The sequence below is a fragment of the Capricornis sumatraensis genome, chromosome 1 (genome assembly GCF_032405125.1).
Source record: "Capricornis sumatraensis isolate serow.1 chromosome 1, serow.2, whole genome shotgun sequence".
NCBI classification, from domain to species: Eukaryota; Metazoa; Chordata; class Mammalia; order Artiodactyla; family Bovidae; genus Capricornis; species Capricornis sumatraensis.
The window spans coordinates 186,854,845-186,868,070 of NC_091069.1; the positions used below are offsets into that span (position 1 = coordinate 186,854,845).

The 13,226-nt window shown below is 43.3% G+C and overlaps 1 protein-coding gene across 1 annotated transcript; it reads right to left on the reverse strand.

The window, feature by feature from the left end:
• Positions 1-423: 423 nt before the first annotated feature.
• On the reverse strand, positions 424-8,596 carry HRG (histidine rich glycoprotein). The gene is made up of 7 exons (XM_068981304.1): positions 8,380-8,596; positions 6,535-6,651; positions 5,672-5,762; positions 4,363-4,529; positions 3,333-3,413; positions 2,487-2,588; positions 424-1,279 (listed from the first exon to the last, which is right to left on the reverse strand). The coding sequence occupies exons 1-7, from the start codon at positions 8,569-8,571 to the stop codon at positions 434-436; spliced, it is 1,596 nt and encodes a 531-aa protein (XP_068837405.1). The 5' UTR covers positions 8,572-8,596; the 3' UTR covers positions 424-433.
• Positions 8,597-13,226: the final 4,630 nt, after the last annotated feature.

Genomic DNA, 13,226 nt, shown 5'->3' on the forward strand with positions numbered 1-13,226 from the left:
TGTTTTCCCAAAAGGAAATTTAGGGGACTGGATAACAAGTGGAAGAGAATTTGGGTCACTTTTATAAAAATAATCCTTTCAATGATAGTAAATTCCTTCTTGGTAGGTCCAGCCTCAGCATAAGTACCAGCAAAGGAAAAATGCCAGAATTGAAGGAGTTTAATCCAAGAAAGAAATTTTGAGGATCAGAGATTTGCTTCAAGTGATATAGTAGCCAGTGATGGACTTAACTTCCAATCTGTAGCACTGATATCTTTCCTCTCCTTTCCTTTTGTCTGTCTATTCTTATGTCATTTCCTCCCCTATCCACATTTTGCCCTATCCTGAGTACGAAAGTAAGGTTATAACAACTTGCCATTTTGCATATATTACTGGTCACATTTTATTTATGGTTCTCATTCAGGACGTGACTTATTTTTCCCCATCAAGGATTTTATTTTGGCAATGTATACGCAAAAAACTTTGAGATATGTAGAAACTTAACGTTGAATGTCCCGGGACATGATTCAGAGGCTGACTGGGGGAAGGCCTGAATTTCTGGCTGTAGGGGATTATTGTGGTTTGGCAATGAGAAGCTGGGAAAATTGGCTTCTGGAAGAGGGAGAACTTCACCTTTCTTTAGTGAAGGAAGTCGGTGAATATATCCAATTGGTCTCCAGTGGAAGCGAAGTTGTCCTTCACCTGGACCTCTTTTTTTGGAGTGCCAAGGTGGTGGGCCACGGCCTTGGCGATGGTGGTCTTGGGGACCTTGGCTATGTGGTGGTGGGTCACAGGGTCCATGGTCGTAGAAATCATGGTCATGGGGGTGGTGTCCATGAGGATGGTGTCCATGGGGATGATGTCCATGAGGATGGTGTCCATGGGGGTGGTGTCCATGGGGGTGGTGTCCATGGGGGTGGTGTCCATGGGGATGATGTCCATGGGGATGGTGTCCATGGGGGTGGTGTCCATGGGGGTGGTGTCCATGGGGGTGGTGCTCATCAGAACTATGGTCATGAGGGGGCCTATGTTTACCCTTGGTGCCAAAGGGAGGGTGAGGACATCTTAACCCTGGAGGGGGAAATGGTAGAGGAACACTTGCTTGAAATGGTGGACTGTCTGAGTGATTTTTGTGTTCTAGAGGAGGTGGGCATCTAAAGTTATGTGACTCATGGGGATGACCATGATCTTTAGATCCACTAGGCTTAAATGGAGGCCTTCCAGCAGGAAAATGCTCATGCTCGCCAGAGTGGAAGGGACGGCCCAAATGATGTTGCACACCACTGAAGTTTCTATGTTCCTGATGATGGAAACAGAAGAGTGGATATCATCATGTAACACAGAAAGAAGCTGGATGTTTAATTTAATTTATGTCAATAGCACTAGATTTTAGATTCCACAACTATTTTTAAAAGTAGGATATCACAAAAGGATTTCTCAAATTCTTATCTAGCCAACTCTCATTCAAAATACAAACAAAATCAAAATACAAACAAAACTATCATTTACTACCATCATTATTTCACAACAGAAATATTTTAATAATCAAATAACATTTGATTATTTTAATATTTTTGTTATTTTCTGACTCTTGTCAGAGTCAGAAACTTAATCTCAGAGTAAAGAGTAGTCCTTTAGATGAAATAAATGTTATGTTGTGAAAACACTCATTATTATCCTTCCCATCTCAATATAAACTGATGAAATTATACTATAAAATGATCCTTATCTATAGATCAACCTTTGGAAAATTAGTGCCAAATAATTTATATTCTCAACAAGTCAAGGTTTTATGGTACAAACATCTCCTACTCCTAAAGAATGATTACTTACCACTGTGTACTTCTCCTTGTTCAGATTTTAATTTTTAAGAAATCTGTGGAGCCATGTTCATGGTGACAAGCCTGCCCCCTCCACTTGGGGTGGTGCTGGTACATGGGCACTTGGATTATGCTCAGGTTTTGTTTTTTTTTTCTGATATAAAAAACACTGTGAAGAATATCTTGGTATCGAATAAAAACTTTCTGGGACATATGTAAACTACTGTTTTGAGTCTTATTTCATACACCTTTATATAGTAGATTTTAGTCTCATTCATTTTTTAGGTTCTATGCCTAATATTGAAAGCTAGGAATTAAGTGTCAGCACTGGAGTTCCGACTACAAGAGCTACTTTCAGTTCATTAGAGGTTGGTTGAATTAATCATGATTTGACTTTTCCGGCCAGTCTTACCCTTCTCAATTCTTGGGGGGTGGGGAGAAATCCATATTTTTCGTGTCATATCAGCAATTTGTACTGTCCCAATTGTACTTTCCCTGTTCTCTCTGTATTTCTCCTCCTTGTCATCCCTACTGCCTCATCCACCATCTCTCTTTCTCCCTCTTCTGTCCCTCTTACACATACACACACAATACACACCAACAACCATAAGAACAATATATGCTGTGTGTGTGAAAATATCACCTAGTTTGGCGCTGATCATGACAAAGCCTACTTAAGCAACCCACCTTAAGGTTGAAGACTTCACAGTTTGTGACAATGGTTTTTGGGGTTTCCAAGTCAGAGGCTTCCACATCATAGAACAAATCTGCTCTGCAGAATCCAAAGATCTGTAAAGAAACGATAAACCTGTTAGGGTGTGTGTGTTTGAGTGTGTATGTGCAGGTGGTAGCAAGGTATCCAGCTTTGTTGTGAACTCCCAGACATTTGGGAAAGGAAAAGAGGCTCTAGAAAAATCAGGGTGGTTGTTGTTTAGTCATTAGGTTGTGTCCTGAGGAGGGTAAGATACTCCAGAAAATAAGGAGATCTTCATGCAGATACCTGAGTATCAAAGGATAAGTGACTAGGGGAACAATCCCTTTGCTTGAGCATCAGAAAGACTGGATTCTAACCTCAGCTCGGTTGTGAACATCAGGCAGGACCCTTTGCTGAGCCTCAGTTACCTCTTTGTCAAATGGAGTCACTGTGAAGTGTAAATGAGGTGACATGAGTGATAGTGCTCTTGGGTGTCAGTTCTTAATACAAGCTAGTGATTTGTTTTAGTTTAATCCTAATGGGTAAAAAAAAAAAAAAATCCAGTGCTAAGTGTAGGTAAATAACATGAATAATTTTATAATATATGTGATACTCTCACGATTCACTTAACTGCTCTGTGCCTTAGTTTCCCCATCTGTAAATCGGGAATAAAAGTAATATCTACAAAAAATAAATAAATAAATAAAAGTAGTATCTACTTCGTAGGGCAGCAGCGAATTAATAAGGTAATATATGTAAAGCACTTAGAAGGATGCCTGGCACATAATAAGTGGTTTCTGAATGTTACCTAGCACTTCACAGACACTGATTATACTCACATGAGAGTGTCTGGGAAAGTGGTGACTGGAACAGTTCCTCACAGAGAAGTCCAGGAAGTAACTGGTACCTTTCCCTCCTCTCTAGAACAAATTGAATCCAAGCAGTTTCAAGAACATAAAAAGTTAAAAAAAAAAAAAAAAAGCAGTAGATGGTTACTTTCCAACATACTATAAAGTACTATGAGGATTCAAAATCTCCAATATGCACCATTTTTCTCTGCCTTTAAAAAATTTATCACATGAGTGATAAGGTGAATACTATTTCATTGAAAGTTTCAACTAATAAATACAGACATAACTAATGGTAGTGTGAAAAATCAACCTTTGTGCCTCTCATTCTCAGAGGTACCACTATCATCCACTTGATGGATTTTTCCTTCAAGCCTTTTCCTAAATATGTTACACATATACACATATATCTAATTATTTAACATAAATGGAATCATAGTCTTAAGTATTGTTCTGTAACCTACTTTTTCCATTAGCAAGGTATCTTGAAACTCTTTCCAGTGCATAAACATTCAAAATGTTGTTTTCAGTAATTGTGGCGTATCCATTCCATTGTTTGCATGCACCATAATCTATTTAACTGCATTTACAAATGCATGACCGACATCAACTAGCTGCTGTGCAAGGCTAGCTTGGGTGGGAAGCGCTGAGGTCCTTGGACTGGGAGGCAGAACTGTCTCACTCCAGCCACACCACTAGGAGTGGTGAGGTGGGTGCTCTGAGTCTCTGTTTTCCATCATAATACAGGAGATTAGGACCAGATGATTATAATGACTCACGTAAGTTTTATTATTCTCTTCTGTCTTTCCCTCTTCCTTGTTTGGGTTTTTCCTTTTCTCTGTTCAATATTCACACACAGATACCCACAACTCCAAAGAACTGAAGGAGGGAGCCTCAATTTAAAAGGTCTCAAATTAAAAGGTCGAGTGAGAGCAGCAAAGAGGCTCAGGGCTGCTAAGCTCACACCGGCTGCGCTGGACTCTGGGCCCTCGGTGCTAGCTAAACATTAGAGGAGACTCACCGCTCTCACAGCCCTCATCACTTTGTCCACTCTGAAAGGAGCAAAGTCACTGTTCTCCCTTTTGTACTTCTCCAGGGCGTTGTCAGCTTGTTCTCTGTAGAGCTCAGTATCCTCAAAGAAATCGAAGAGCACTGGGCTGTCTATAGTATTGGTCAGTGCCGAAGAGACTGGAGAAAGAAATGGGCAGTTTTGCGGTTACTGAGTTGGAAGCAGTAATGTCAATATTGGGACTTGACACATGTAAGCGTGATGGCAAGAATAACAATAGCTTCCATTTTACAGATGGAAATTGAGGCTTAGAGAGGTAACTTGTCCAAGATCAAGCCAGTCAATCAGTGGCTGAGCTAAACTTAAACCCAAATCCTTCTAACGCTCAAGTCTCTGTTGTGACCCCTATTCATGACAACCCATCACTCATAAAATGCTAATATTTTAATGAACACTTCCCCGTCTCTGCCAAGGAGAGAGGCATCGTTAACACAAAATGTTGCCCAGAGAAGAGAAGATGCAGCTCAATCCTTCTTTATGGCAACCTTGTGTGGGAGTTGCTTGACTGTCGAATTTTTATATATTGAACCATGTTAAGATTAATTATTTTTTAAAAGAAATTCTGTGATAATTCTTTTGAAAAGGTGAATTTAAAAGGTGTGTTGTAATTTAGAGTCAGTGCCGGTCGAATAGGGTCATGTCTTTGCCACACTTTGGCTCTGTTCCCCAGGCTGGGTCATTGAATCTCCTTGAGGTTTATTTTATATCTAAAATAGAAAGTATTGTAACCTTTACTTCATAATCTTGTGAGATTAAACAAGTTAATATACGTATAACTGCTTTGTGAGCATATGTAACTTTCAGTCGTTGAAGTCAATACTTGAACGCTAAGTACTTTGCAAAGTATACTACACAGGCTATCTATTTAATTCTGGGAAGAACCTGAAGGGATAATATTATTGTTATCCTCATTTTACAAAGGAGGAAAGCTTGAAGAAGTAACTTGCCCTTAAAACCATACAACTAGTAAGTGTTGAGGTTGGGGTTCAAACTCAAATCGGAACCCAGAGCCTGTGTTGTCTACAATGATGTCATACAGCCCCTTGTAAATTTCTGTTTTTAGATGTTGAATTTCTATAAAAGAAGATGTGCCAGTGATAGGGAAAAATCTTCTCTTCTCAAGAGAGCAAGTAATAGTTGTATCCACAAGGGCAGGAGCCATTTCTGATACATACTTCATAGACTTCTATGATGAATACTACTGTTTGATTGAATTTTGTATGAACCTAGAATTAATTAGCATTTTAACAGGCAATCATACCAGAACTTGTGGTGCAGTTAAAGTCATTCACTCTAAGATCCTCAGACCCAGCCAAACGTGTTATAGCGATTACCTTACATTGTCCAATCACCTGTAAGAAAGAGAGGTTTATGTTATAGCCTACTTCTTTCCTTAGGTTCACCTGAGGGAACAAAAACGTGAGGCAACATGCTCCTACTATCCATTTGAAATTATTGTGCTTCCTCTCGCCAAACCTTCTCTCAAAAATCTGTATTTTCTTAGCATAGTTCTGTGAGCTGGATATGCTACAAGCATCCAAAATCCTCATGAGAACCACAAAGTGTTGAAAGAGATAATGGCCATATCCCAAACACTTTCAAGGAAAAAAAAAAGCTAAAACTGCTGGATATGTAGTCGTCATATTTTCTGGAACTGAAATCTTATATCTTTGCTCATTTATCTTTGCATCTTCCTCTGTGGCAGACAACCTGGGCTGTGAGAACCCATGTGCAATGTGCAGAACAAGACTCAATTCCTTATGGTGACTGCAACTAATCCCTTTGGCCATTTCTGTTAGGGAAACCGGTATTCACAGTTACAGGTTCAGAGGTTCTTAGACATTAGGTGATTTGCCCAAGGTCTCATATGGTCATGCTATGACATGGGACTATAAGCCCCACTGACTTTTCTTGAACTGGATTCCTGGTATGGCTCTCAAGAAAATACTACTCGAAGTCAACATAGTCCTTATAAGCCGAGACGCAGAAGTTTTGCTCTTATGGTTTTAGTGTGTAAGCTCAGGTGTGCAACCACCCTGAGTAAGAAGATATTTCTGCTTCTTTCTATCTATTGATAGAAGTCCGGAATGCTAACAGGAGAGGAATAGTAGCCGGTTTACTTACTATTTCAGATGGACGACGAGAAACATCCGGCTCACAGTCATCCCAGTGCTTCCTGGATAGGACTGGACAGTCAGATTCTTTCACATCCAAGACTAAATAGTAGACAGCTGTGGATTCCTGGGGAATGCCAAGAAAGCAATGGCTGGGTAGTATGTGGAAACCCAGAGTTTTCCAATAAAAATAAGCTCTTTATTTCTGAAATGGAATTCCTGCCATTCCTGTCATGCCACTCCTCTCCAAGTCATTGCAGGTGCCCTACCTTTATATCATTTGATCTGTTTATTTAATAGAAAGCATAGAGAGTTTTTAACTGGTCATAATATTGCTTCTGCCCATGAATTTTAAAGAGCAATCACAAAAGGGCAGTGTTGGTTTGGGGGGAAGTATTGAAGGCACAAGACTAGAATATAAGCAATACCAGCCATATTATGGCCTCCATCCTGTATGTACAGCTGTGTCCTCTCATCCAGTTCTATTCCTGAACTTGGGCTTCTTGTCTTTTTTTTTTTTTTTTTAATAGATTGACTCTTTTTTTTTTTCCGGCAGCATGTGGGATCCTAGTTCCCTGACGAGGGATCAAACCTGTTCCCCTTACAGTGGAAACTCAGAGTCCTAACCACTGGACCATCAGGGGAATCCCAGATTTCTTGTCTTGATTTCAACTTGCCCAAAGCTCAATTCACCCTCTTCGCTTACAAACTAGCTCTGTCCCTCTACCTCCTTTGCCTAATCAGAGATGCCATTATTTATTGCCTTAGTCTTTGGCTTAAGGAATGTCTCTCTTCCAAGATGATGGCTGTTCCAAAACCCACAGAGAACCTCTGGACCCCCTCTGCCTTTGTTCTGTTTCTCCATACCTTCCTTCCAGATTCCCTACACACAGAGAGGTGGTATACCAGGAATTCTCCTAGAAGGCCATTATCCAGGCCATTATGCTGTTCAAATCCTGCTCATTCTTCAGGATGCAAATGAAGCCTTCTCCCATCCATTATAATTGATCTTCCATTTGATCCCTCCAGCATTTATTCCACTCAGTCACCTGAGTATATCCCATCTTACCCAGTTCACCTATATGTGTGTGTGAGGTGATGATTATTTCCTTGAGAGCAAAGCCCATAGTTTATTATAATCTTCCTCTTAGAGCAGTTAGCCATTGATTGGGCTCTGCATAAGTGCTTATAAGTATTTAGAGGCTGATCAAGGACATAATGACTGTGCTTAGTAGCTTCAGTCATGTCCAGCTCTTTGCGACTGCATGGACTGTAGCCCAACAGTTTCCTCTATCCATGGGATTTTCCAGGCAAGAATCCTGGAGTGGGTTGACCTGCCCTCCTCCAGGGGATCTTCCCGACCCAGAGATCGAACCCACGTCTCCTATGTCTCCTGCATTGGCACGAGGGTTCTTTACCATCAGTGCCACCTGGGAAGTCCAGGGCATACTAGTAACAGATATTAATTCAAAGGATAAGAGAACAGTTAGAGCAGCCCTGAGGGCTTCCCAGGTAGCACAGTGGTAAAGAATCTGCCTGCCAATACAGGAGATGGCAAGAGACACGGGTTCGATCCCTGGGTGGTGAAGATCCCCTGGAGGAGGAAATGGCAACCCACTCCAGTATTCTTGCTTGGGAAGTCCATGGACAGAGGGGCCTGGCGAGCTACAGTCCATGGGGTCGAAAAGAGTCAGACATGACTGAACACAGTACAGCGCAGAGCAGCCCAGAAATGAAACCAACAACCCTGACCAAAGCCAATCCACCGTGCAAAGTGGCAGGCTTAGGAGCTAGCGTCTCCTCTGGACCTGGTCCATCACCTCCCCACTCAGCGCTGCCGTGGGACGCTCCTCACCACTCTTTCCAAGTGGGCATCAGCGACCCGCAGCAACTGGAAAAGGTAGCCATCCCACCGTCCTTTATTGATCAGGTCCAGAGCTTTCGCAGCCACGGGCTCAACGGCATCGCAGCCTGTGGGACTCACGGCACAAGAACACTGCTGTGTGATCAGAAGGATGGACAGCAGTGCTGCGGGGAGTGCCTTCATCTTGTTAAAGTGTGAAAAGCACCCCTTCCTCTGGGATACCACGGCAGACAAGTTTATGCACATTTTCCAAAACGCACACACAACTGATTAAGCAAGATTTTATACATTTTTGTTATGTAACCGGGGATGTTCACCTTGACCCCTGGTTCAAATATCTGTCAACACTCTGTAAATGATTAGTGGGCCCTGGGGACAGAAAGCTGAAACATGCCATGTTTATAAACATTCCTCGTTTTGAGGCTAATGCCCTCAAAACCACGTGTCCCAACCGGGGGAAGACAGTGAGATGTTTTATAGTAATTGTTCAGAGACAGTGTGATCAGCTTGTGGTCATTCTTCTAATGGGTTTGAGGTGAGGTAAGTAGGAGTCAGCATCATCAACCCTCAGGCCTGACAGGTCTGGGGTCTGTGTGTTTGGAGGCAGCATACCATCATTAATTGTTAACTTCTCCCACCTGGAGGGGGTTTCAGTATCTGCAAAACAGCTTAAAGATATTGTTGGCTGTAATGGTTGAAGAGGAAATGACCTAGGCTCAAGGCTACTCTTAACTGTTTCTCCCTGTGCATGCTAAGTCACTTCAGTCATGCCGGACTCTATGTGATCCCATGGACTATAGCCTGCCAGGCCCCCTGTCCATGGGATTCTCTAGGCAAGAATACTGGAGTGGGTTGCCATTTCCTCCTCCAGGGGATCTTCCCCACCCAGCGATCAAATCCGCATCTCTCTCTTACATCTCCTGTATTGGCAAGCAGGTTCTTTACCACTAATACCACCTGGGGGTCCCCTCCCTTTTCAAATTAACAACTGCTTGAATTCAAAGTCAGGGAAGGTCATGGAGGCTAAATGAAGGCTGTTCCCTGTAATCAAAGAAATGGGGGACACAGAAAAACTGTGTGCCCAGGAGCCCCACAGGGTCCTGCTCAGTACCACCTGGGAAAAAGTTGGGAGCACACTGTCATTCTAGTTCTTTGTGACCCTTGAAGGATGCGAAAGACAGTTAGTTCATGTGGAAGAGGAAGGTGGTGAAGGTAGCCACCAAGTCATTCAATGCCCTTCCCAGAGATAGGGTTAGAGGGCATATACCATTGGGTGAGGGACCCAGGACTGGGGGATAGGGCTGAGATTAAGCTAATCCCCCATCTGCACCCCTCCTGAAAAAACAGTATGAGTGCACAGATCCCTCATACCAGTAGAGCCCAGCAGCATCAGAAAGGATGAGGAGAAGTCAACCCAGGCTGCCTCCCCACTACCAGTGACTTATAGCACCTGCCTTCCTCCCCAGTCTTCTTGCAGTGTCAGAGTCTACGGCCATGGCTCTCAGCCTTGAATTTGTATTGGAGTCACCTGAGGAGCTTTTCAAAATCCTTATGTCCAGGCTTCCCCCAGAGCAATTAAACCAGGGGCTTTCGGAGTGGACCCAGGTGTTGGTAGTTTTCCCAATGTGCAGTCGAGGCTGAGAACCGGTTGGGCTTTGGACACAACCCCAGGGAACGGAAAGAATTTGAAGAGAGAAGCCATGGGGAAGGTGTATGGAATGAGACCTCACTTCCCAGAGTCGTAGTCTGATGTAGTGAGTGTTAAAAGGGGAAGAAATTCGTCTTGAACTTTATTTGAGATTGTACCTTTAATATTAGTAACACTAGCTTTTAAATATCCAAACCAGATGGCTTCAGTGTAATTTAGGATGACAGGAATAGTATGGAATCTGGCCAAGGTGTTACTCAGCCGCTCCAACCCAGGGAGGGAGGGGAAGGTCATTGATTAGAACACAACCGTATTATGTTTCAATGGATTTCAGGTTGAGCTCCTTAATTAGGCTTTTCTAGTATTGCTACACTGGCCACACCCAACATTGAGTGCCCTGGGTGAGTCAAATGCTGGTGGAGGGAAAGAGATTGGAACATTGAGGGGACGGAAGAGGGCGCTGACAGTGAGAATCAGCTTTTCCTGAACACTGTTGTAGAAGGACTGATGCTGAAGCTGAAACTCCAATACTTTGGCCACCTGATGAGAAGAACTGACTCATTTGAAGAGATCCTGATGCTGGGAAAGACTGAAGGCAGGAGGAGAAGGGGACAGCAGAGGATGAGATTGTCGATGGCGTCATCCACTCAATGGGCATGAGTTTGAGTAAACTCCAGGAGTTGATGATGGACAGGGAGGCCTGGCGTGCTGCAGTCCATGGGGTCGCAAAGACTCGGAGGCGACTGAGTGACTGAACTGAACTGAACTGAACTGCTGTGTTAAGACCTAGGGGCAGTCATGAGGGCCATGCATTCTCTTCTTGCTTTATTTTTTGGCCGTGCCGTGTGGCGTATGGGCTGTTAGTTCCCTGACCAGAGATTGAAACTGTGCTTCCTGCATTCGAAGCACAGAGTCCCAACCACCAGACCACCAGGGAAGTCCCTTCCCCCTGCTTTATCCAACCTTAAAGACAAATAGTGTACTAGCGATGTGTTATGTTTCTTGCTAGACCCTGACTGAAATAGGGTCAAAGACATCAACTGATACCCCGACTGAGTCATTTTTCCATCTTAAAGGAGGCAGATAAGGGTAATAGTGTGTGAATGTTGTCTATTGCTCTTAAGCAAATTATACCAAGGCATATGAACCTCTTCTGGGAAATAGCTCCCAGGAGGGAGGAGAATAGTCATATCTGCGAAATCCCTGTCGTATGAGTTTGCTAGGACTTCCAGAACAAAGTACCACAGACTGGGTGGCTTAAACAATAGAAGTAATTCTTTCATAATTCTAGAGACTAAGAATTCCAAGATCAAGGTGTCAGAGGACTGGTTTCTTCTGAGGCTTGCACATGGCCATCTTCTCTCTGTCCCCATGTGTTCTTCCCTCTGTATGCTAAATCTCCTCTTCTTATAAGGACACATACTGAATTAAGGCCCACCAATGGCAACCCACTCCAGTACTCTTGCCTGGCCAATCCCATGGACAGAGGAGCCTGGTATGCTGCAGTCCATGGGGTCGCTAAGAGTCAGACACAACTGAGCGACTTCACTTTCAATTTTCACTTTCATGCATTGGAGAAGGAAATGGCAACTCACTCCAGTGTTCTTGCCTGGAGAATCTCAGGAACAGGGGAGCCTGGTGGGCTGCCGTCTCTGGGGTCGCACAGAGTGGGACACAACTGAAGCAACTTAGCAGCAGCAGCAGCAGCAGCTAATGACTTCATTGTTAACCTAATTACCTCTTTAAAGACCTTACTTCCAAATACAGTCACATTCTGAGAAACTGGGGACTAGGACTTCAGTATTTGAATTTTATGGGGACACAATGCAGCCCATAGCACCTGTCCAATTTAAAAAGATGTGTGTGTGTGTATATATATATATGTGTGTGTATATGTGCAACCACATATATTTGTGTGTATATGTGTATAATATGTATGTGTAAACACATTCATTATTATATAGTTTTTTAAATTAAGAAATTGGGAGTAAATGTTATCTGGTTCCTTAATTTCTGCTCTGGGAAAAAATTTTAAAGAAGTCAGAAAGTTCCCCAACTTGAAACAATGTTTTGTTCTCCCCAGACTTAACCACAGGCTACAGGTAAATGTCATTTCCATCTACCCATCACTAAATTTATCAGGTTCTAGGGCTTGAAGACAATTCAGACGTGAGAAAAAAAAAAATCCACCTTCAAGTGGAAGGTTTTGCAGACAATATCTGACCAATACTTGGTGTTGAAATGACTGTGGAATAAAGGAGTGAAGTTCAATCCCATGGACGGAGGAGCCTGGTGGGCCGCAGTCCACGGGATCGCTAAGAGTAGGACACAACTGAGCGACTTCACTTTCACTTTTCACTTTCATGCATTGGAGAAGGAAAGGTCAACCCACTCCAGTGTTCTTGCCTGGAGAATCCCAGGGACAGGGGAGCCTGGTGGGCTGCCATCTCTGGGGTCGCACAGAATCGGACACGACTGAAGGGACGCAGCAGCAGCAGCAGCAGTTGCAGAAGTTCTGATAAATCCCAGTCTCTTGATATCCTTTAATTTTCATATTATTTGATCAAAAGAATCACACTATGCTTTTGTGAAAAATTAACAGAAATCCCAATTACATAGAGTTGGGAAACCAGAAGGGGGAGCACTCATGCCCTGTGACAATGGCTGCTGCTGCTAAGTCGCTTCAGTCGTGTCCGACTCTGTGCGACCCCATAGACGGCAGCCCACTAGGCTCCTCTGTCCCTGGGATTCTCCAGGCAAGAACACTGGAGTAGGTTGCCATTTCCTTCTCCAATGCATGAAAGTGAAAAGTGAAAGTGAAGTCGCTCAGTCGTGTCCAACTCTTAGCGACCCCATGGACTGCAGCCTACCAGCCTCCTCCATCCATGGGGTTTTCCAGGCAAGAGTACCGGAGTGGGGTGCCATTGCCTTCTCCAGAGCCAGAGCCCAACAAACAAGAAGAGAGACTTCTGTCCTGGCAACGGCTTAGCCAATGAAAAGCCACAGACTCTGTTTACTACAGCTCTCTCAACTTTCTTTTCCTCTTTATAAAAGTTTTCCTTCCCTTGCTGTCTGGGGAGTTCTCTGCAGCTCTCTGAGTTTACAAACCCTAAATTGCAATTTTCTGCTGATCCCATCTTCGCTGGAGAGATAGCTGGCAGTGTATTTGTTTCAGACCAACATTTTGGTG